Source organism: Danio aesculapii, chromosome 13 (assembly GCF_903798145.1).
Source record: "Danio aesculapii chromosome 13, fDanAes4.1, whole genome shotgun sequence".
Classification (NCBI taxonomy): Eukaryota; Metazoa; Chordata; class Actinopteri; order Cypriniformes; family Danionidae; genus Danio; species Danio aesculapii.
This window is the reverse complement of record NC_079447.1, coordinates 153,891-178,890: the sequence shown is the minus strand read 5'-3', so window position 1 is coordinate 178,890 and position 25,000 is coordinate 153,891. Positions and strand designations below refer to the sequence as shown.

General features: G+C 44.0%; 2 protein-coding genes across 3 annotated transcripts in view; one reads left to right on the top strand and one right to left on the bottom strand.

Moving 5' to 3' along the window:
* The window catches only part of mrpl2 (mitochondrial ribosomal protein L2), a 9,150-nt gene extending 784 nt beyond the window's left edge, over positions 1–8,366 (top strand). Inside the window, exons 2-7 of the mRNA XM_056471586.1 lie at positions 1,815–1,893; positions 1,973–2,129; positions 2,431–2,572; positions 3,252–3,478; positions 6,784–6,857; positions 7,409–8,366. Coding sequence (XP_056327561.1) covers positions 1,822–1,893; positions 1,973–2,129; positions 2,431–2,572; positions 3,252–3,478; positions 6,784–6,857; positions 7,409–7,621 — 885 coding nt within the window. The 5' untranslated portion in view covers positions 1,815–1,821 and the 3' untranslated portion in view covers positions 7,622–8,366. The remainder of the gene's footprint in view (positions 1–1,814; positions 1,894–1,972; positions 2,130–2,430; positions 2,573–3,251; positions 3,479–6,783; positions 6,858–7,408) is intronic.
* Positions 8,367–9,303: 937 nt separating this feature from the next.
* zmp:0000000755 (phosphofurin acidic cluster sorting protein 1) overlaps positions 9,304–25,000 on the bottom strand; it is a 38,994-nt gene continuing 23,297 nt past the window's right edge. Inside the window, exons 11-23 of one of the 2 annotated variants that reach the window (XM_056471585.1) lie at positions 22,165–22,277; positions 21,788–21,920; positions 21,459–21,563; positions 19,268–19,374; positions 18,411–18,565; positions 18,210–18,320; positions 17,900–18,002; positions 15,313–15,355; positions 15,042–15,084; positions 14,830–14,968; positions 14,447–14,670; positions 14,231–14,344; positions 9,304–11,879 (exon numbers count right to left, since the gene is read on the bottom strand). In XM_056471585.1, the coding sequence (XP_056327560.1) occupies positions 11,764–11,879; positions 14,231–14,344; positions 14,447–14,670; positions 14,830–14,968; positions 15,042–15,084; positions 15,313–15,355; positions 17,900–18,002; positions 18,210–18,320; positions 18,411–18,565; positions 19,268–19,374; positions 21,459–21,563; positions 21,788–21,920; positions 22,165–22,277 (1,506 nt within the window). In that variant the 3' untranslated portion in view covers positions 9,304–11,763. The remainder of the gene's footprint in view (positions 11,880–14,230; positions 14,345–14,446; positions 14,671–14,829; positions 14,969–15,041; positions 15,085–15,312; positions 15,356–17,899; positions 18,003–18,209; positions 18,321–18,410; positions 18,566–19,267; positions 19,375–21,458; positions 21,564–21,787; positions 21,921–22,164; positions 22,278–25,000) is intronic. The other variant, XM_056471584.1, reaches the window with a different exon arrangement.

Here is a 25,000-nt window from a genome sequence, read left to right as displayed (position 1 = left end):
TAGGGTGTTTCATGTGTTTGCTAAAATGTTGCTAGGTTGTTCTGAGTGGTTGCTAAGTCATTGCTAGGAGGTTGCTGAGGTATTCCTTTGTGGTTGCAAGGTTGTTCTGAGTGGTTCCTAAGGCGTTACGAGGTAGTTCCTAAGGCGTTTTAAGTGGTTGCTTAGGCAGTTACTAAGATGTTCTGAGTGTTTGCTAAAGCGTTGCTAGGTGGTTGCTAAGGTGTTATAGATGGTTGCTAGGGTGTTCAGATTAGTTGCTCAAGCATTGCCAGGTGGTTGCCAGGGTGTTTTAAGTGGTTGCTAATGTGCTGTTAGGGTGTTCTCATTGATTGCTAAGGCATTGCTAGGCGGTTGCCGTTGCAAGGGTGTTCTAGATGGTTGCTAAGGTGTTGCTATGGTGTTCTAGGCGGTTGCTAAGGCGTTGCTAGGTGGTTGTTAAGGTGTTTTGATTGGTTGCTAGAGGGTTATTAAGGTGTTAGGGTGCTGAGTGGTTACTAAGGCGTTGCTAGGTAGTTGCTGTTTGGTGCCCTGGATAATGTGCAGGTTAGGCTAGAGACCCTTTTCTTAGAATGCAAAATTACCCATTATGCTTTGCGTTTAAGCGCAAGGACAATGCCAAGAAGTTCCGGTCGGCAGCGGATGCGTGTAAACAGTGACATTTGGACAGCTCTGGAACAATAGTTTTACTCTTTTACATGCTTTTATCATCTTTGAACTGATCCTGCTGTCGATCAGCGCCACCTGCTGGACTGATCATATTAATAATGTGATCTAAAGGGATGGAAAACAGCTGCTGTGAGGCGTTTCCCCTCGCTGTCAGACGCATCTCCTGCTGGTTAAATGAAGCCTCGCCATCGCTAAAGTCAACAGTTTCTCTCTTTCAAATATATAACCAACCCAAACACATGTAGTTCTCCAAAATATCTGACACACACACATCAGAACACACACAGCAGGACACATACACACGCACACGTGTACACACACAAACGCACACACACATTGATTTAATAACTGTGACACAAAGTGAAAATAAGTGACATTTTGAAATGACAGAAAATAGTAACCATGGTGAACACAACACACTAATGAAACACAAACGGCTCCTGATTAGAGCGAACAGCACATCAGCCAGCAGAGGATCAATAACGGGCTTTATTAGTTAGGTTTGTAAATTGCATGACTTACACCTGTTCAGTCTCATGCCAGTAATCTGGTGTGCTCTATAATGCAGTGAAGTGCATGCGTGCGTGTGTGTGTGTGTGTTGAAGAGCCGCTGAGCTAACAGCTGACAGGCAGGGGAAACACACACACACACACACACACACACACACACTGTATTTCTGACGGCAGACACGTGAACTACGAGAACGTTTTTCTCTCGTGCTTGAATCACAGATCTGACTGATTGTAGCGGCTTTAACACACTCTTCAAAGTTGTGTCACAGAAGCACTCTGTAATCCAGTCAAAACACTGTTGAAACCCGTTTACAGAGCGCAGATTACCGGCTGTAAACACTGTAAACGCAAGCTCTAAACGTTCTGCTGGAAAACGCTGGTCACTGTGACCCTCCATGCAGCAGCCAAGAAAAAGCTCTATACTCCATCAGGACTCTGTGTCTGATCCATTATTGATTATTGATTGTGTTCAGGTCCAGGATGAGTGTGAGTCTGCTGTCGTCTGCGCTGAGGGCTCTGTGTCTGATCCATTATTGATTATTGATTGTGTTCAGGTCCAGGATGAGTGTGAGTCTGCTGTCGTCTGCGCTGAGGGCTCTGTGTCTGATCCATTATTGATTATTGATTGTGTTCAGGTCCAGGATGAGTGTGAGTCTGCTGTCGTCTGCGCTGAGGGCTCTGTGTCTGTCGGGCTCGCGGACGGTCAGTTCTCAGGTCAGTTCTTCATCATCATCATCATCTTCATAATCAATAACTGATTGGCTGATCACTGACCCCTGCTGTGTGTCCTCAGTGGGCAGGACCGTCCGCTGCTGCGAGCGCTCTGATTGGCTGCCGCGGCTTCATGACGAGTGCGTGTCAGCTGCAGAACCGCACGCTGTGGAAGCAGAGGGAGAAATACACCATCCGGCCAATCGGCATGAAGAAGACTGGAGGACGAGACCACACCGGTCAGACACCGCACCACCACCATCCAGACAATCACATGTGCATTCATTATATGCAGTGGCTCTTCATCTAAATTTGACCAATCAGATGGGCTCTTACTATCTTTAGCCCCGCCTCCACAGTAGTTGCTGTTCTGCTATTGGCTGGAGCCCAAAGCTGAAAATAAATCAATCAATAAATCCAATCGATTAGTTGAGTGATTGGGTCATGATCGGGTTCTATCTCCAGCTCTGCACATCTGCATCTGAAACACAGCTCCAGACAGCAGTAGTGTTCAGAGTGTGTGTGTGTGTGTGTTCGCAGGTCGGATAAAGACCCATGGTATCGGCGGCGGACACAAGCAGCGGCACCGCATCATTGATTTCCAGCGTCTGCGCAGTGAGCCGGGAAAAGAGGAGCCGGTGATGGTGGAGAAGGTGCTGGAGGTCCGATATGACCCCTGCAGGTCAGCGTCTACACCCCTGTGTGTGTGTGTGTGTGTGTGTGTGTGTGTGTGTGTGTGTGTGTGTGTGTGTGTGTGTGTGTGTGTGTGTGTGTGTGTGTGTGTGTATGTGTGTGTGTGTGTGTGTGTGTGTGTGTGTGTGTGCGCGCGCGTGTTCAACTTAACTCAAGTTTATTAGTATAGCGCTTTCACTATAATTATTGGTTGAAAGCAGCTTACAGGAGGAGTGTGTCCTACAGGTGATTAGTCGAGCACACACACACACACACACACACACACTCACACTCATGATAGCGTTATGTGCTGCAGTGTGTGTGTGTGTCTCTATAGATATGTGTCTGTACTGTAGTGTTGAGCTGAGAGAGTGTGTGTGAGCTCCGCACATCATCAGGAGGCTGCTCCAGAGTTCAGGAGCCGTAAATGAGAAGGCTCGACCTCCTTTAGTGGACTCTGCTATTCTGGCTACTACAGAAGCCCTGAGTTTAGAGATCTTCAAGAGCAGGTTGGGTTGTAGTGAGACAGAAGCTGGGTCAGATGAACAGGAGCTGGGTTATTTACAGCTTTATAGGGAAGAAGCGAGAGTTGATCATCAATACTGAACTGAACAGCAGCCGGTGTCAGGAGGAGAACACTGGGGTCATGTGGACACATCTTCATCTGTGTGTGTGTGTGTGTTGGTCAGGTCCGCAGACATCGCTCTGGTGGCCGGAGGGAACCGTAAGCGCTGGATTATCGCCAGCCAGAACATGGAGGCGGGAGACCTGATCCAGAGCTGCAGGGGCATCGGGCGCATGGCGGTGCTGGCACGGGAAGGAGATGCCCACCCGGTGGGCGCGCTGCCCGTGGGCACAATCATACACAACCTGGAGCTGTTCCCGGGCAGAGGAGCGCAGTACATCCGAGCCGCCGGTCAGACACACACACACACACACTGATCAACACTAGGGGTGTGAGAGGAATCTGTAGCGCTGTGATTCAGACTGGAGCCCTTCACAATACAGTTATGATGCACTAATGTCCATCAGCATCTCAAACCCCTGAGCACTCTTCACAGTGTTCACTGGGTCTTAAAGGTGATAAATCAAGCTAGAGAACTTTAAGGCCCTTCATAAGTATTGAATGCTGTTTTACACGGTATTAAATGTTAGATCGTTGTTAGATCAGTTCTGACAGTAGTGCATTACAGTATTGAGCTTTCTCCCCTGAACAGTCACTAATAGAGTTCCTGAGTTCCTCTTCAGGTCCGTCATGTGTTATATTACTGTAGCGCTGCTTCTGCTCACCTGGCTGAGGTTTGATCTCTTTCAGAACCTGCAGCTGTATTATAGAGAAGCTCTGCAGTAAAGCCTAAGAGTACTAACACCCAATCATTTATATTCAGGCGATTTAAATGTTTAATAACTGAAGGAACAGCAAGAGGATCAAAACATCCCCAAATCAGAATAAATCTGTGAGCTTTACACTCTGAATCAATCGCTTCACATGGCCTTAACAGATGTCAATCGGTTCCCAAAAGAGGAATAATCTGACTATATTAGCGAGCGCAGAGCTCCTACAGCAGACGGTGGAGCGTCTCCTCAATGATAACAGCGATCCCCTTTTCTTTAGTTTAGTGGAGTTCAGGATTTACCTGCTGCAGGTGAGCTGATGTCCATCATAGCTGGAGGTGGCTGTAGTGCTTTTTTTGCGATGTCGTGTTTCTTGCAGTTGTCAAGCGTTCATGAATCATTTGTTTTAACCGGATCATCTAAGTGAACCGGACTAACCAGTTCATTAAACTGAATGGAGTTGTTGTGAAACGGGTTGCTTCAGTACTAACATACTGGATCCCCCTCTGACTGTAAATAAAGCCATATCAGTTAGTAGATTCAGTCACTAGAACAGTACACTGACTGATCTGCTGTGAAAAACAGACCTGATGATGATGATGATGATGATGATGATGATGATGATGATGATGTTTCCTCACAGCACGCTCTCTCATTGAGTGTCTGATTCAGCCTGACTAAGCTCGCTTTTATTCCGCATTATACTGTGTAAAAGCCAATTAAGCAGAGTAAAGAGTCACCCGCGTTACATTTTTAAAAGTATCTCAAATAATATGACTTATTTTTAACAGTGATGCTTTACTTTACTCGTTACATGGCAAAAGTAAGATTATTACGTAATGCGTGTTACACATAACTAGACCCACACAGAATCAGTGCGTGCAGAATTCCACAGATTTCCCGCAGATTTTCAGCCCATCTTTAATTCTGTTTATTTACTAAGTGTAAATGTGTGTAAATCTATATTTATTCAGTTTTATATTAATTACAGTAATATTATTGACTAATATGTAAATGTTGATCTGATTTATGTACAGTGCAGTGTGTACAGTCATATTCTCTGTGCTTTAGTAGAGATATTATATGAGAGATTTGCTTTATTTACCAAATAAAGTGAATCTAGCATTTGCATTTTAAACATTAAATAAAAGTTAAAAAGATTATTTTTATTCCACATATTAAGCTGTTAGTTCTGAAACTCCCAAAATAATTCAGCAGAAATCAGCAGATTTTACCAAAATTCTCTGCAGAAATAGTAAAAACCGTCTGCAGATTCTGTCTGGCCCTATTATAACCCCCAACACTAGTTAAAAGAGTAATAAAACAATAAAGACTAATGTTATTGTGAGGAAGATAATTAAACAACATCTTTATAAATAGAAATATAAGGAGTTAGTGAATAAACTTTTGGTAAAGCTTTTATTGAGATGGAGTGATGGAGATGGGATGGGTCTTGGCCAGATTGAGTAGCTTTACATGGACAGAGGAAAATGAAGACCTGTTTAAGATGATTTAAGTCTTACAGCACAATCTTTCAGAGAGTTTAAGACTTTATAAGGCAGGGGTGTCCACACTCAGTCCTGGAGGGCCAGTGTCCTACATATTACAGTTCCAACCCAAATTAAACACACCTGAAACAGTTCATCAAGCTCTGTCTAGAGCTGCATCCCAAATAACACACTAGACACTGTGCACTTGGATGTAGTGTCGTCCTAAATGGAGCACTAATGTTGTTTTACTGATCGGAAATTCACACCGTTTCCCTGATGACGTTTGACAGTCGCCAAATTACTGAAATGAATGACCGAATAACACCTGTCATGAGTATAACCACCACCAGGAGGCGCTGTAATCACTCCCACAGGAGAATACTGCTTTCACAATCCAGAATACAGTAATCCAACATGAGCGCGCAGTAGCTCCGCCTCTTCCGCTACGTGAGCACAGCTGTGGCCTTTGAGTGTGTGACGTGTCCAACATTACACACTTCTGTTTAGCGGTTGAATGAGTGCATCATCTGGGTCATTCAAGTGCACTTATTGAACACACTGCTGACACTATTATACTACTAAAGAGCCCAGAAGAGCGCTGGAGTGTGTGATTTGGGACGCACCTATTGTATACTAGAAGCTTAAAGGCAGGTGTGTTGTCTGCAGGACACCAGCCCTTCAGGACAGCATTTGGACACCCCTGTTTTAAAGCCTAAAACTTTGATTTTGAAGTGTAAGACTTTTTAGGACCCCCTGAACAGACTCTACACCATCATTATAAATGACTCGACCCATTTTAAATCACTCTCTGCCCACACTAACAGGAGCTGGGTCTGTGTGGATCATGATGGAGGTGCAATTGTTGCCTCACCCTGAGATGGAGCAGATCAGAAAAGACTTCATCCTGAGTAATTCTGGAATAAAGTAAATGATTGAGTAAAAGCAGAGACACTCGCATGGTAAAGATGGAAATGAATAGAGGAGTGAATGGGGAAAATGCAGGTTAAGAATGAAATGGTGAAGGGTTGGTGATCTGACCATGACACCACGCTTTCACCCAGTGTGGCTCTGCTGAAGACGGATCTGCTCTTCTGCACGCCTGTAGCTGAAGTAATGGAATCACATGCTTATTTTGGGTGGAGAGTGCTGGAGTATGGCCCTCTTCACCAGCTAACCCTTTACTTTAGCTCGTCATGTGTGTCCCTCAGGCTCCAGCAAGTGTTCATCTGCTTTAGTTATACTGATTATCTTATCGCTTTTTCTGGATGCTCTGTTGTTCTGATTAGCTGTTATGCCCAGCACTGTGCTCATCTTTGGTGAAAGTGCTTAATAATGAATGAATGAACCTGCAGATGATGATGATGATGATGATGATGGTGATGTGTCTGGTCTACAGGAACATGTGGAGTGCTGCTGCGGAAGGTGAGCGGCACAGCCATCATTCAGCTTCCCTCTAAACACCAGATTCAGGTGAGAGAACAGACATGTTTACATTCACTCCTGTGCAAAACTCTTCATCATCAAGTTATAATAACAGTTTAACACTGAAGTCAGACAAACACAGCTCCATATTCAAGATCACACATGCAGTTAAACACGCCTGCTTTATTTATAGGGAATCTGTTCTTGTGTATGATGATGTGCTTGATCATAACTGCACACACTGGCGCCACCTGCTGGATACACTCCTGCATAGACGTGCATTAAATGTTGTGGTACATGTAAACTGCTGACTGTAAGAGTCAGACCTGTAAAATGTGTGTTTGTCTTGATTTGCATTATGCAGATTAACAAAGTAGATCAGTTAAAGCATAGCACAGGTGTTCAAATCCCCCCCAAATAAATAAATCACCAATATCCCCGTCAGACGCTGCATGAAGCAGATAAGGAGTGTGTATCATGATGAAGCCCACCCTAGTTTTCCTCTTGACATTACTCTGCTTCCCATTGGCTGATCGTTGTTTTAAGAAGCTCACTTGTCTTGAAGATGCCCTGAAGTGTGTGTGTGTGTGTGTGTGCAGGTGTTGGAGACGTGTGTGGCGACGGTGGGCCGCGTGTCAAACGTGGATCACAACAAGCGCATCATTGGTAAAGCGGGCACCAACCGCTGGCTGGGCATCAGACCGAGCAGCGGCCGCTGGCAGAGGAAGGGCGGGTGGGCAGGACGCAAGATCAGACCGCTGCCCGCAATGAAGAGCTACATAAACCTGCCCACTGCTGCGGCGCGCGCATGAGGACACACACTCACACACACACACACACAGATCAGACTGCTGCCCGCCAGGAAGAGCTACATAAACCTGCCCACTGCTGCGGCGCGCGCATGAGACACACACACACACACACACACAGATCAGACTGCTGCCCGCCAGGAAGAGCTACATAAACCTGCCCACTGCTGCGGCGCGCGCATGAGGACACACACTCACACACACACTCACACACACACACACAGATCAGACTGCTGCCCGCCAGGAAGAGCTATACACACCTGCCCACTGTGGTGGTACACACACACACATCCTGAAAGAACCACACTGAGAGTCTCTCACACACTCTGGCTGTGCTGAAAGTCTTTTATTGATCAGCTGGTGTGTGAAACACACACTGAACAGTAAACTCGTCTCTAACAGTGAGGATCTGTGCTGAAGTGTGTGAGTCTGAAACACACCTGACAGACACAGGCGCACAGTAAACACACTCAGGAGTTCACCATCAGCCGGACAGTCTTGAGGTCTGTGTGACTCGATTAGACCCTGTCTCTGCTGTTATTATGGTAATATTAATAAACATGACTCGTCAGGAGATGAGCTGAGCTGAGAGCTGATCTGACGTCAGTGTGTTACTCATATCCTGCACAGCTCTGAAATGGGTTTATTTTTCAGCCTGTTTACCAGGTCGAGCACACGTCTCACTGTATTCCCTCTGGAGAGTGTCTGTATTTCAGTCTGGCTGGAATAAAGGCAGTTGTTGAGATGATGTTTGAGCTCAGCGTTATTAATCCTCTTTAGATCTGATCGATGATTTAATGATAATAAACCACTGCAGTCCAATGAGTCCCGTAATGAACCTCATTAATTAAGCCTGTGAGCGTCTCTATAAGCTGAATACTAATAACCAGTCAAATAGTGTGTGCTGTCATCATGGCAGAGAAAAGACACCAGTTTTCAGAAATTATTGATTACGGGCTCTATTTTAATGATCTAGACATAAAGTCTACAGCGCATGGTGCAAAAGCATTACGGGCGTGTCTGAATCCACTTTTACTATTTTAAGGATGTTAAAATACGCTCTGCGCCCCGGCGCATGGTCTAACAGGGTTGTGCTTATTCTCGTAATGAGTTCTGGGTGTGTTTTGAGTATAACGTGCATTAAACCAATCCGAGTCTCGTCTCTCATTCCCTTTAAGAGTCAGTTGTGTCACTCCATGGTGCATTACTACGCTTCACTAGCCAGAAAACAGTTAAACAGAGCATCTGCAGCACGAGGATAAAGAACGAGCCTCCTCCATTCAGCCTCTTTACTTTCTCTTTACTTTACTTTTACTCTTTACTCCTTTACTTTGGTGGAGTAATGAAATGCTGGAGACTCACTCCAATGAACACATCCATCAGCCCACATATTTAATTTCCTTTATTAAACACAAAGATTTGATCTAAACTATTTCTAAATTCAGCTCTAATCTCCAGCAGAGGAATAAATGATCAATAATAATGAAGTGTGGTCAAAACACTGAGTTATATCCAAACACACGTCCTGTTCTGACGCCCAATATGGTGATGCAGACGTCTCCAAAACCCCACAGCTGGACACATCTACACGTGTGTTTATTAAAACAGATATAAATCTGCAGATAATCAATAATACTGCTGATAATAATCACATTATACTGATGGAGATCGTCATGAATAAACTGATAAAGCCCCCCCGAGGTGAAGAAGGCCTGGAGGCAGTGCTGTTTATATTGATGTAGAAAATCATCATTTCTGGATCATTTTAATCCTTTAATTGTTTTCATCTGTTAAGATATTTGTGTGTTGCTGTTCATCCTGTGTGTATTCAGCAGTGTGTAAGCGTTTAAGGCTCATAACTAACACGCTCTGCACTGGACTTTAGAGCAGCTTTTAGTTGGTCAATGGTGCTGTTGGTCTATTTCAGTTCCTCAATAGAGCAACGCTCCAACAATGCGCCTTAACACAGCTCCTTTATAGACCAGCACACACATGAGTCCACAGAGTGACACAAATGGAGTTACTATTTAAACACTGTAGAGCAAAATGTAAAAATTACTGCTGCGCTGGTCTGAAAATAGCAACAAATCACGCCAAACACGTCTTGCACCTTATTGCGCCGGGTGTAGGATAGAGCCCTAAATCTATTGTGTTTAGAAATGGGTTGCAAAATCTTTTAATCAGCACTAGCGAAACACTTTAAAAACAGAATATTTTAGAGTAGGGCGAGTAATTTAATCTTGACCTGTATATTGTCAAACTGACTAGGCTTCATCTCTTCTGTGAAATATAAAAGACGTTACAGAGACACGAGACTCTCAGAGACACGAGACACGTTACAGAGACACAAGATCTCCTCCTGTTCTGCAGAGTAAAGTCAGCCGTGCGGGACTGAAGTGAGGATGAATGGAGATTATTGTAAGATTACTGTGTTTACCACAGTAAAGTGCGGCTGAATCTGGTGTTGCAGAAGCAGCGGTGTGGACAGGGAATCTGACTTCAGTGGTTATTTAGGAAATAAACATTAAATTGACACTGAGGATAGACCGAGACCATCTAAACACATGTGTGGGACACCAAAACACCAGAAGCAGTGTTAAAGATTCAACACACACACACTCACACACACACACACGTTCAGATCCAAACAGTTCAACACTAATATGAGCACAACACAAACACTGACGGGCTGGAAATGCAGGCCGTTTCCTCCCAAACAAGATTAATGCAGTAAACACGATGATGATGGAGGTAAAGGCCCGTTCACAACACTGTGTGTATTACACCAACACTGCCGCTCTCTGACTGACCACAGCTATTTCTGAGACTACATTATGAGTGGGTTTTCCTTTCATACTACACCTCTGCTGAATGCTGGATTCTGATTGGCTAATGGTCACTCTCAGGTGTTTGGTTATTGTCAGATAAAGGCACAGCTAAAGTAGTTCCGGCAGGTTTAGAGTGCATTACAGCTTCATATCACTCCGCTGAATGATTATTCCACAGCTACAACAGTCAGAAATCACAACAGGAGGAGGAGGAGGAGGAGGAGGACGACACAACATCTGAACAGTGGATTCAGCAGCTCAAGAGGAGGAGTAATAATCACCTGCGGATGGGGGATAACTATAAACACACCCCTGATGAGTGACACACACTCCGCTTCACTGTCTTCATTTATATCCTGAAGGTGAACTAAAGCCATGGGAGGATTATAACAGCATGAGGGTCAGTGATTAATAGCAGAATCTTCCTCTTTGGGTGAACTAACCCTTTAAGCGACTGCCAGCTGAAGAGCATGAGAGGAACAAAATAGAGCTGAAACACAACAGCAGGCGTGAAGTAATGCGATGACAAAATACAACACAAAGAATTAAAGATATCCCAGATATATCTGGAATCAAGCTTTAATAATGGCATGCTGAACTGCAGGAGCGGTGGACACCCTGAATAATTCAACACCCCGTCGTCAATCACTCCTCATTAAAGCTGAGAGTGCAGTGGTGCGATGTGCACGGGCCTTACAATCCAAAATAAATACTCAATATTGGTCTAACCTTACTGAGTTTCTTCCTTCTGTTGAACTCTGAAGAAGATATTTAGTAAGAAACCGGTAACTATTGACTTCCATAGCTGAAGTCAATGGTTACCGGTTTTCAACATTCTTCAAAATATCTTCTTTAGTGTTCAACAGAATACAGAAGCTCATAATGTTTGACCTGAGGAAAGTATGAATAGATGAGGACAGAATGCTGTTTTAGGGTGAAGGGACCCCGTCGTGTCCTGTGATGAATGAGTGTGTGTGCTGTAATACCCCTGCTCATCTGACTCTGTGCTTTATCAACTACAAAACACCACAAAGACACTAAAACACTTCACAATTGAGCTACAAAATCCATTTAAATTCACAGTAAAACAGCTCAGCATGGCTCCACGCACTCGCCTTCCCATCATGCACCTGACACAGCATTCTACACAGGATTTCACAGAAATGATAAGGTGCCTCCCGCTGGCCATCGCAGCACACACGGCTAGAACACAGCTGATGCCGATAGTGTCGACTGAAGCGCCGACTGTGGGTTTCCATGGGAACCTGTTGACCGAGCGCCTCTGGTCAGCGCGCATACACACACACACACACACAATCACACAGGTTTGCTGTAGCCGAACACACCCACGGGGAAGTGTTTGACATGTGTGGGCCACTGCGCCGCCAGCTGGAAGAACTTGACATCGTTCCACTCCACGCCATCAATGCAGACTGAAACACACACACACACACACACACACACACACACACACACACACACACACTTTACTTTATATCCAGTGCTGCTGTCAGAAGGTTAATCAAAACAGAAGCTTACATATATGTGTGTGTGTACTGTGCATATTTATTCTGAATATATATGAAGAGTTCAGATGCAAAAGCCGCTAAACGCCACTGCCGCTGTAAATGAGCTAATGATACTGAGTGAAGGCTTTAGGCATGTAGTACATGTTCAACCAATATTTTTCTTCAAATCATCTGAAATCACAATCAGAAATAACAGTTTGCTGGCAAAAGCCGCTAAACGCCAGTAGCCTTTGACAGTAAAAGCCGCTATATCCTGAGAACCAATCAGAAGGCGCGAGTAGAATCATGTGTGTTCAATGTAGCGGCGCGCTAATACGCCGGCTTTGTGAAGAGACTGCTTTATTCTGCTTCTGATTTTAAAAGACGGAGTTTGATGAACTGGATGAGCCTGTCTGACTGTCAGTGAATGGCAAATGAAAATGTGCCTTACCTCAAAACTCTGAGCATTATGAGGAGAATAAAACACACTGTACAGTCAGAGGTGTAGCATGCAGTCATCATGTTTGTTTGCGCTACTTTGAATGAGTTTGATTTACTTTACATTAAACAGAAACTGTTTCACATCAGACAGAGTTAAGATGCTGTTCTTTTATCCCACATGGATGCTATGAGGATAAACAAGACCTGAAAAAGAGACCAAGACCTTGAGTATGGTGAGGATGAATGAATGACGGCTTCTAAACTTGTCTGAGGGGCATCCCCTTTTTGCCCAGTAGGCCTACTCTGTGTTTTATTCACTAATTTAAGCTATTTTTAAAAGATAATGTATAAAACTATTCATTATTAATATTACTTTATAATACCCATACGTCTGATCAGCTTTTATATTAATGATCAATGCACAGACATGGTTTCCTCTACATTCATTCCTCCATGGTGAGGCGCTATACTAAAATTCCTCCCGCCACAGCTACATCACAGCTTCTCATTCAAGACATTCAGCCGTTGTTTTAATAGCAGGTGATAATCGAACACAAACGTATTAAAAGGTGAGTGAATTATAACAGCGTGAACTCTTCTGTAACCGCAGTAGTGCTGTGCGCTATTTGTGTAACCCTTTAGGCTGACGTGCTGACTGACTGACTGACAGGTGTTTAATGCGTGAGGCCAGCTAACACGACGTAGTCAGTTATGATGAGCCCATACCATCATTATATTTATTTATAGATAAAGCTTTGTGGCTTTGCATATAATGACTTGATCTTGCTGGAGTTTATAACCGTTTCACTTGACTTCAGGCCGCATTAGTGGCGTGCTGGAGGTCTATTGGAGACATTCAGAAATATTCCTAGCAAATCTAATAAATGTTGGAGACACACTCGTTACATAAACACGCTAAATCACACTTCAGCAGTGTTTATTTGAGCGCACAAGAAAATCTGCGCTTGAGCAGCGGATATGAGGGCGTCCAAGAGGTTTTGTACTCGAACATAGGAAATCAGCGCTCGAGCACAGAGATTCACATGCTCGTATTACATGAATGCCATCTCGACTCGTTATACTGCGCTCACCACGTTTGTCACTGAAATAACGCCGCAGATAGTTGGTAGATCTGTGTATAAGGCCCAACAGAGTCTGCCGCCACAGCTGGAAAAATCCTCGAGGAAACACTGACAGATACTGATGTTTCACAATGTTTTACACTACATTATTTGAATCTAGCAGGCTTAATTTACCATGTTTACATTGCTCTGCTTACATTAAATCTAAATCCCGTATATCAGAAATGACAACAGATCGTTCAGATTTAATTAATGTCAGTTTTAATGTTATTGATTAATGCACTTGACAGATTTCATTCATTGATTTTCCTTCTGCTTAGTGTCTGCTTTATCACAGTGGAATGAACCGCCTCTTACTTGACAGATTTCTGTGTTTCAGGTGGTGTGTGTGTGTGTTTTATGTTGGGTAAAATAATGTCTCATTGCATCTTTAGTGATGTTCAGCTCATTACACTCTCTCGTCTCAATAGGGGGATTTAGAGGTGTTTGCATAAAGAGCAGAAGTGGATTCAGCTGGTGTCGACACAACAGAAAATCAGCCTTAATGAAAACTAAAGAACTGTCTGAAGTGACGTTTATGAAGAACAGTGTTTATTTAGCCGCTAATAACCTCATCATCACATAGAAAAGGGAGACTTCTGAAGCTAATAGAGGAGCCTGAGAGAAAAGGCTCATTCACAAGAGAAGAGCTCTGATGGATTTAGAGGGTTCTGCATCTGAACTCTTCACCTATACTCATACAGGTGTGTGTACCTCTCAGCATGGTGTGCTGGTGTTTGGCTGTACAGATGAGCCGACTGATGCCGTCGATCACCTGACTCTTAGAATCCACTTCCTTCTCCTTCGGCTTCTTACTGAGGAAAATCACTGCACACACACACACACACACACACACACACACACTGAATATCACTGCACGCACACACACACACACACACCGATACGCATAAGTGTGTGCACATATCAGACCTTTCTTGTTCTTCTCCTTGGTGACGACGGTCATGGCGAGTGTGTGTGTGTGCGCGGTGTCGCCCCCGCTGGGCAGCCGGCTGACCTGCAGCGAGCGGAAGTTACTCTTCAGTGTGTTCTTCAGGCCCACCTCACGCTTCTCCCCCTCACGCTTCCTGTCCGCGCTCACACACACCCAATAATCCACCTGCAGACCCATCAGCTCGCCGCCGGTGCACGGAGACCTGCACACACACACACACACACTCATCAGTCAATCAATCAATCAATCAATCAATCCACCTGCAGACCCATCAGCTCACTGTTGGTGTACGAAGACGTGCACACACACACTCACACACACACACACACACACACAGGTGTAACAGACGATGATGTCATACCCCACTCCAGTGAAAACAGCACATGCAGAGGGCGAGGGGGGCGGAGTCACACATATCTCCCTCCCATAGGGTGTGGCTGACTGCATCATGAGTGGAGAAGCCACACCCACTCCTCCGCCCATGGCATCATCAGAGTCCACTGAGAACAGAGAGACGCTCGTTAACAGCGCACACACATAAACATGAGATGCAGATGAGGCACCTGAGCTCACCTGATGTGGACAGACTGTGCTCCACGATGCCCACCTTCACCACCTGCAGACCACAGTGAGGACAGCCAATCAGCATCACTGAACCCAGATCAGCAGCAGCGACACACACACGCACACAGACAATATCACAGACACACTTACACACACATGCACATGCACACATACATAAAGACACACATTCTCTCTCTCACACTCGCACGTGCACACACTCACATACACACACACACACTGCATTGCATGTCTCTTATATCAGGGCTCTGGACTCTCTTACCCCGATGAATGGCACAAACTTCTGGCAGGAGTCTTCATCAGGACTGCAGAGAGATGGACAGAGGGTCAGAGCAGCACACACACACACACACACACACACACACACACACATATATATATATACACAAACACAAAAACACATGTACACCAACCTATACCCATACACACACAAACACAAATACACACAAACACACACACACACACACACAGGTCTGAGTGGTGTGATGGAGCAGTGCAGAAGATCACGATGGCATGAGCAGAAACAGCTGATCAGAAACACACGTGTGTGAATCTGAACAGAAGAAGATGAGCACGGCAGAACACACACACACACACGTGTGTGTCTGTGTGTGTGTGTGTGTGTGTGTGTGGGTGTGTGTGTGTGTGTGTGTGTGGGTGAGCGATGACAGAAGCACAGCAGATGGACAGATGGAGACTCAGAGCTCAAATACCTGATGTACAAATCAAAATATAAACTCCGCTTCCTTGGAAAGCCAACAGAAGATGAGGAGAAGATCAGTGTGTGACTGTGAATAACTGAGTCTGTCAGCGGGGGCGAACACCACAGCACACACAGATATATAAACTAGATTAAAATCTTTAGATTAAAAACACCACAATAAGAGAGTAAAGACGCTGTGGTCATTATTATTAGCCTCCTCTAGGAATCATTGTTTCTCCATTGTCTCCAGAACACACCACTGTAGACCAGCAGCTGGCCTAATCACCCTGATTCTATAAGGACCTGACAGACCGGTTTATTAAGCTAGACGCAGGTTCAGGTTATGTTGTAGTGTTGGTTATTGTCACACACAAATGTAATAATTGTGCCACAGTTAGTGTGTTTGCTGATGGTCCTGCTAGATATCTGTGTGCTGCTCAAAACATGCATCTCTGTCAGATTATGCAGAGAGCTCCCTCACCAGCATGAGGATTATTAGATTATTGTGTGATAGAGTTATTACGAGGATTATATTATTATATTAGCATTATTAGAATTATATTATATTAGCATTATTAGAATTATATTATATTAGCATTATACACTCACTGGCCACTTTATTAGGTACACCTGTCCAACTGCTGGTTAACTCACATGTCTAATCAGCCAATCACATGGCAGCAGCTCACTGCATTTAGGCCTGTAGACATGGTCAAGACGATCTGCTGCAGGTCAAAGCGAGCATCAGAATGGGGAAGAAAGGGGATTTAAGAGACTCTGAACGTGGCATGGTTGTTGCTGCCAGACGGGCTGCTCTGAGTATTTCAGAAACTGCTGATCTACTGGGATTTTCACGCACAACCATCTCTAGGGTTTACAGAGAATGGTCCGACAAAGAGGAAATATCCAGTGAGCGGCAGTTCTGTGGGCGCAAATGCCTTGTTGATGCCAGAGGTCAGAGGAGAATGGCCAGACTGGTTCCAGCTGATAGAAAGGCAACAGTAACTCAAATAAGCACTCGTTACAACCGAGGTCTGCAGAAGAGCATCTCTGAACACACAACACGTCCAAACCTTGAGGCGGATGGGCTACAGCAGCAGAAGACCACACCGGGTGCCGCTCCTGTCAGCTAAGAACAGGAAACTGAGGCTACAATTCACACAGGCTCACCAAAACTGGACAATAGAAGATTGGAGAAACGTTGCCTGGTCTGATGAGTCTCCATTTCTGCTGACACATTCAGATGCTCGGCTCACAATTTGGCCTCAACAACATGAAAGCATGGATCCATCCTGCCTTGTATCAGCGGTTCAGGCTGCTGGTGGTGGTGTAATGGTGTGGGGGAGATTTTCTTTGGGTCCATTAGTACCAATTGAGCATGGTGTCAACGCCACAGCCTACCTGAGTATTGTTCTGACCATGTCCATCCCTTTATGAGCACAGTGTCTCCATCTTCTGATGGCTACTTCCAGCAGGATAACGCACCATGTCATAAAACTCCAATCATCTCAGACTGGTTTCTTGAACATGACAATGAGTTCACTGTACTCAAATGGCCTCCACAGTCACCAGAGCTCAATCCAATAGAGCAGCTTTGGGATGTGGTGGAACGGGAGATTGGCATCATGGATGTGCAGCTGACAAATCTGCAGCAACTGTGTGATGCTATCATGTCAACATGGAGCAAAATCTCTGAGGAATATTTCCAGTAGCTTGTTGAATCTCTGACATGAAGGATTAAGGCAGATCTGAAGGCAAAAGGGGGTCCGACCCGGTACTAGTGAGGTGTACCTAATAAAGTGGCCGGTGAGTGTGTTATTATATTACATTATTTCCAATAAAGGAGAAAGGAATGTTTTCCCCCATGCTGACTCCACCCCCAGGCCACGCCCCCAGCTATAGCAAGCTAACAGTAAGTGAGGGAATTAAGATGCAGCTGATGTGGACTCCCTCATGTGGACATCAACAGAAAGAGCACCACTCCAAAAGCAGACTCTGATTGTAGATGACCAAAACTATTTTCACTAGATTCATTTATTACTTAGAATTCAGCATGGATTAATTATTTACTAACAGAATAACAATGTGAGCTATCTCTGACTTCACACACACTTCAGATTATTGGAGCATGTGTGCGCAGGTGTACCTCTTCTGTCTGTAGGTCAGCATGGCCTCAGAGATGGGGAATGGGTGACACACGTTGGCTTCGGCCAGATACTGGATGATCCGTCCAGCCACATCCACAGAGTCTGCAGACACACACACACACACACACACACACACACACAATATGAACACATCAACAAACACACACTGCTGTACATGAGCGAGTCCAGCAGATGGAGCTGTGCAGTGAGGATTTATGGGATATAAGTGTAGAATAAGACAGATGCAGGTGAAACACACACACTCACACACACACCTGTGTTCATCAGCATCACACTCGTTAGCTGTACCTGTGCTCGGGGGCTCTGGCCGGCAGAACAGCTCCCTCCACGACGGCTCCATGAACATGCTGCTGAACTTACTGTCGAACGACGCAATGTATTTGGCGAGCGGATGAGAACCTGCGTTACACACACACACACACACACACACACACACATCAAACTCCGCACTCATGATTCTCTCCAGCGAGCAGCAGATGTGTCTCTCACCAATGGGGATGATCAGGAAGCGGATGTAGCTCAGCCAATCAGGCGTCTTGTTGGCCAGCTGCTCCACAAAGAAGCGCAGCACCGTGCTGAGGAAGCTCTGATCGCCCGTCACTGCCACTTTAACAGTGGGCGGAGTCTGGGCGTTACAGTTACAGCTGTGGGAGGAGCCACACCACACATCAATCAAACACTGATCCTGACACACACACACACACACACACACACACTAATCGCACTGCCACTTTAACAGTGGGCGGAGTCTGGGCGTTACAGTACAGCTGTAGGAGGAGCTATAGATGATTGTGTTCAGAAGATTGGTGAAACTGTCTGAATAGTTCAACTGAACACACAGGATGAGCTGACGCTGTGTGGTGACGCTGCTCTGGTTATTTTAAGGGTTGTGCTGTTTGAAATCCTCAGGGTCTTCACAGTGGATTGTGATTGGCTGCTGATTCAGTGAGTTATGATGATTATATCACACATGGTCAGCTGCAGATGCTCACCACACAAATCATCATAACTGAAGCTCAGTGCTACTGTTAGAGTTATGATTCATCTCTTGAGCATCTGCAGCTGTCAGTGTGATATAAACCTCATACAGCACAGTGCATTAATCAGTGTGTGTGTGTGTGTGTGTGTGTGTCCTTGTTTATGCTACACTGTGAGCACCAAAGATTCCCACCAGAGCAGTAAACTCCTCACAGGGAAAGAGCTGATTAACTTAATAAATAATGTTTATCTGAAAATCTAAATATGCTAATAGGTTGTTGTGCCGGTTTGTGTGTGTGCGCGCATGCATATGTGTTTTTGAACCCATGTGTGTACGTGCATGTGTGTGCAGGTGTGTGTACACTCACAATCTCTGAATGCGTGTTACGATGGTGTTGAATGCGGCCTGGACGTCAGCAGCGGAGCACGTGGACACTATGGGCTGAGTGTGCTTCTGCAGGATCTCCGCCACATACTGAACACACACACACACACACACACACACACACGCACGCGCTGATAATATTTGTTCTTCTGGAGAACGTCTTATTTGTTTTATTCCAGCTAGAATAAAAGCAGTTTTTAATCTTTAAACACCACTTTAAGGTCAATATTATTAGCCCCTTTAAGCTAAATTTCATTTGATAGTCTCCAGAATAAACCACTGTTATACAATAACTTGCCTAATTCCCCTAACCTGCCTAGTTAACCTAATTAACCTAGTTAAGCCTTTAAATGTGACTTTAAGCTGTATAGAAGTGTCTTGAAGAATATCTAGTCTAATATTATTTACTGTCATCATGACAAAGAGAAAATAAATCAGTTATTAGAGATGAGTTATTAACACTATTATGATTAGAAATGCTAAACAGAAATTGGGGAAAAATAAACAGGGGGCGAATAATTCTGACGTCAGCTGTATACTGTTATATATATATATATATATAATACTGTTCCAGATCTGCTTATTCATCAGACACAATGAGCTCAGTGTGAGAAAACACAGCTCAAACACGCTCAATAACAGCGGGAGATCATTATCATCCGCCTGAATGAACTTCAGAAATGATCAGAAACACAGGCCTGTGACATCTGCATATTTACAGAACTCTACGATAATGCAATCCCTATCCTTGAGTCTAATAAATGAGTTGACCTCAGAAAACCAAGACCAAACACAGTGAACGCGGTGGCTTCTGGAGGCGTGAGACGGGAGCGCAGACAGATGCTCAAGACAGTTCTGGAGGGAATAATAATAGAAGAAGAAGAATACTGAAGCACTGTGATGACGGACTGATGGAGGACTGACGCCTTTTACTATCAGCTCAACAACATCTCACATCTGACAACATTGGAGAGCTGCTAACATGGAGGGCTGCAGACCAACAGTAATAGCCCATTTCACACATACTGGCTTTCTGGAGAGTTCCGGACAGTTTTCCAGATCTGTCTGTATGTGTGAGCAGGCTCCTTGTTGAAAACACCGGTGAATTTGTTCCAGCAGTTTTCCAGAAAGAGCAGTTGTAGCATTAGCGCTAATCTGCCTGACTGCTGCTCTGTGTGAACGAGGAAGCAAGATTGCCGGAAAGAGCACGTTCACGATTACAACACGCTGACGAGAGACGTCTACTCCAGCCAATCAGAACACTCAGACACATCCACATCTGCGCTGTTTATGAGAATAAAAGCCTTCAGATAATTCTCCAGACACATTCAGCTGCTAGATGTTAGTCAGATCAGGTTTCTGTGTTCCTCCTTAATGCCCGCTGTGTATAAATATATCAATATGCTGATGATAAACCGCTGCTCGTTTACCTGCATTAGCTGTGTGACGCGTGTGCACGTGAAGCAGCCGGTGATCAACACACACACACACACACACACACACACACACACACACACACACACACACACACACACACACACACACACACACACACACACGCACACACACATATTATGAACATCTGCACATGTGAAAGTGTTCCTCCACATGTTTTCATTGAAGCTTGTGATGTAGTCAAGTGTTTAAGCATTTAGCTGCGGTTAGCTCTTCTGCCTCTGGATGTCTCTGAGACAAAAGCAGCTGTGTGAATGCTAAAGAGATAAACACAAGTGAATCCATCAACAAAAGCCTGACACCTTCTACACAAATGTTTACAGATACAAGCGCAGCGGTTTAGAGCTCATTTCTGGTCTCGCCTGTGTGAACAGCGCTTTAATGAATTTACTGGTAAAGACGGTCCGGACATTTTCCCAATATTTACCGCTATCACTGTGCGAACGGGGCTATTGACGCAAAGACCATCACACACACACATTTATATCTGCCAGATCATCTGATCAGCACTGAAGAGCTTATACTGATGAAGACTTTACTCACTACAGCTGATCACAGCACAGTTCAGGAGCAGCAGATAGAAACCTCAGGTTAACCTCCTCACTTATCATTTTTAATGCACATTTTAAACAATTGTACACATCTTGGCTTTACTATAAAGCATTTTGATGCAATATTTCAAAATGTGCATGAATACACACACACACACACACACACACCTGGCCCTGCCAGTCGACAGTGTTGATGAGGATGATGTTCTCTGGGAGTCTCTCATCTGAGATCAGGATCTGGTTCAGCTGGTCATACACAGACTTCCTGGGAACCTGAACAACACACACACACACACACACACACACACACACACACACACACAGAAAGAGCAGAGCTAGTTTTTCTCTCTGTGTATCTACATGAATTATCCTCATGTGGAACCGGATCAGACGTGAGGTGACTGAAGTATTTATGTGGTAAATGTGTGTGTGTGTGTGTGATAGTGTATGAAGCACACAGTGGATGAATGGACAGATGAGCCATGTGTGTATGTCACCTGTGCAGTGAAGCGGCTGTGGGGTGTGTATTCACTGTCCATGCTGATGGTGCGTTCGCTCTGAGCTCGAGAGTTCTGTCTGTCCTTCATGGAGGTGCTGCGTATCCGCCGCGGAGCCTTGACCTCTGCTTTACTGCAGCACGCACACACACACACACACACACACACACACACACATACACAGACCGACTGCTTAGTATCACACTCCTCTAGCATGTCATGCACAAACCCACAGCTCAGTGTCACACTAACACAAAGCAGCACACACACTTCTCTAAAAGCCCAAACACTTCTCTAACAGCACACACACACTCCCCTAGCAGCACAGAGAGAGAGAGAGACAGCAGGTGTGATGTGGAGTGTGTTGTGGGCTTCACCTGTGGCTCTGAGACTCAGACTTGCAGAATTTTCCTCCAGAGATGTTCAGTCGATCACTGCTGCTCTCCAACACATCCGCCATCACCATCCCATGATGCTCTGCGTCAGCCTCCTGCAGAAACACAGTGAGAGATCAATGAATGAACTCATCACTTTCACTTCAGATCATCTCTGATGTCATTAAAACACTTAATGTTAATACTAAATAATCTGTCCATCTGATCATAATCATAGCAGTGTGTTGCAGATGTGCTCCAACATTAGGCACATTCACAACAAGACTGAACACACATCTGTGTAGCTGTGCCGCTACTGAATGAGCACTGTGCTGCGACACACACATCACACTATAGTGTCTTTGTTTTATAACCTGTTTAACACATTTTCATCTGTTTTTAATCTCTGTTATTTGTTTCCTTATACTTGTTCCTTTATTTTTGTTTATGTAAAGCACTTTGAATTGCCCCTGTGTATAAAATGTGCTACTGAAATAACCTTGCCTTGCCTTGATCATTTGTTTTTAAAAGATCTCTAATAGATGTCTAAAAGATCTCTAATAGATGTCTAATAAATGTCTAATAGATGTCAAGTAAATGTCTAAAAGATGTCTATTAGATGTCTAAAAGATGTCTAATAGATGTCTAATAAATGTCTAAAAGATGTCTAATAGATGTCTATTCGTTGGTTTTGCTCTTCAGTATTTGGATTCAGTATTCAGTATCTCAGTAGTGAATATTAAACCACACTGAACTGAGCTAAACTGAACTGAACTTAAACACTACAAACTGAACTACACTGTTCCTATTTACTGTGACCTTTTATGTGAAGCTGCTTTGACACAATCTACTTAGTATAAGCGCTATACAAATAAAGGTGAATTGAATTGAATGTCTAAAAGATGTCTAATAGATGTCTAAATTTTCTCTAATAGATGTCTAAAAGATGTCTAATAGATGTCTAAATTTTCTCTAATAGATGTCTAAAAGATGTCTAATAGATGTCTAAAAGATGTCTAAAAGATCTCTAATAGATCTCTAATAGATGTCTAATAAATGTCTAAAAGATGTCTAATAGATGTCTAATAAATGTCTAATAGATGTCTAAAAGATGTCTAATAGATGTCTAATAAATGTCTAAAAGATGTCAAATAGATGCCTAAAAGATGTCTAAAAGATGGCTAATAGATGCCTAAAAGATGTCTAAAACATGTCTAACAGATACAACCCAGGCTCATTCTGAAAATGTAGTTCCATGGACGTTTCTGGAGACCACGAAATATGTTTCCGCCCACTGTTCTCGCCTAAACACACCAGAGGCTGCTGTCTACCGAATGTCTGTCTGACTGACTGAATGAATGGATGACTGACTGGCCGGCCAACCAATCGACTGACCCACCCTCCTCCTTCCCTAAACCCAACCAATTTTATCGATTGACCCACCCACCCACTTACTTCCCTAAAACCCAACCAACGATTTACAAAAGCCTTCCAGAAAAAGAAAAGCCCTTGTCTGATCACGTTTTCGGATTTTACCACATTCTCACCCTGTTATTTATTTGTTCATTTGTTCACGACGAGCTAACTGGAAAAACTGGTTGCAGCGAAAAAGTCCTCCACACAGGGTAGGCAGTCAGCCGGTAAGCACGAAACGGAACGGCGTCATACCGCCCATAGCGTTCGTTTAAAAAAATTAAATGCAGCCATACGTTCCCCCAGCTACATAATTCGCAGTCTCCAGAAACATCCATGGGACTTCATTTTAAGAATGAGCCCATGTTAAATAGATGTCTAACAGATGTCTAATAGACATATAATAGATGTCTAATAGATGTCTAAAAGAGGTCTAATAGTTATAAAAAAAGATGTCTAATAGACATATAATAGATGTCTAATAGATGTCTAAAAGAGGTCTAATAGTTATAAAAAAAGATGTCTAATAGACATATAATATATGTCTAAAAAGTGTCTAATAGATGTCTAAAAGAAAAACTATCTATTTGATGATTAGTCTAGTTTGGGCTATTCCTAGACGTCTCTTAGATTTTCACTGACAGCCCAAGTTTATCCTTGTTTTAGCCAAGCTGTCTGCTTTAGATGTCCATTAGACATCTGTTAAACACAAAATTGTTAACTGGGACCTTATTATAATGACTCTGAAGGATCACAAACACTTAAGACTGCAGTGAGGATCATATATATTACACACAATAATGGTGTTTGTTTTGTTTAAGGTGTGCATATTGTGTGTCAGTGGTCTGTCTGGTGTGCATGCTTGTCTAGTATGTGTGTGTGTGCATGTTGTGTGTAAGTGATGTGTGTTTGTTGCAGAGGTGGGGTAATGCTGCAGTCACACTCGAGTTTGAGCGTGTGAAATTCTGTTGTACAGCGCTGTGAAAAGGGGCGGGATTAAACAAGATGATTAGACATTTAAATAGCGAGTGATTGGTCCATGTTTTAAATTCCACCCAGAGAGCTCATGTTGATCCTCGATTGGTCTCACACAGTCACATGATGAGATTCCGCAGGTCAGAGTTCACCAAGCTTGAACTTCCAACACAGCGAACAGAGAAACCTGCTGCACGAGCTTGTGTTTCCAGTCTGACACATTCACGTGTGTGTATGAACGGAAGTCTATGGAGAGAACAGTGCAGTGTGAGCGCAGCTTTAGTCACTCATGTGCAAGTCACAAGTGAAGGTCTGTTCACAGCTAGCAGGATAACGATAAATATACATATCAGGATGAATATATTAGTGTCCACACACACACAGAGGAGCGCTAATGATGAGTGTGTGTGTGCTGTTAAGATCATTAATGATGAAATTTTACACTTCTACA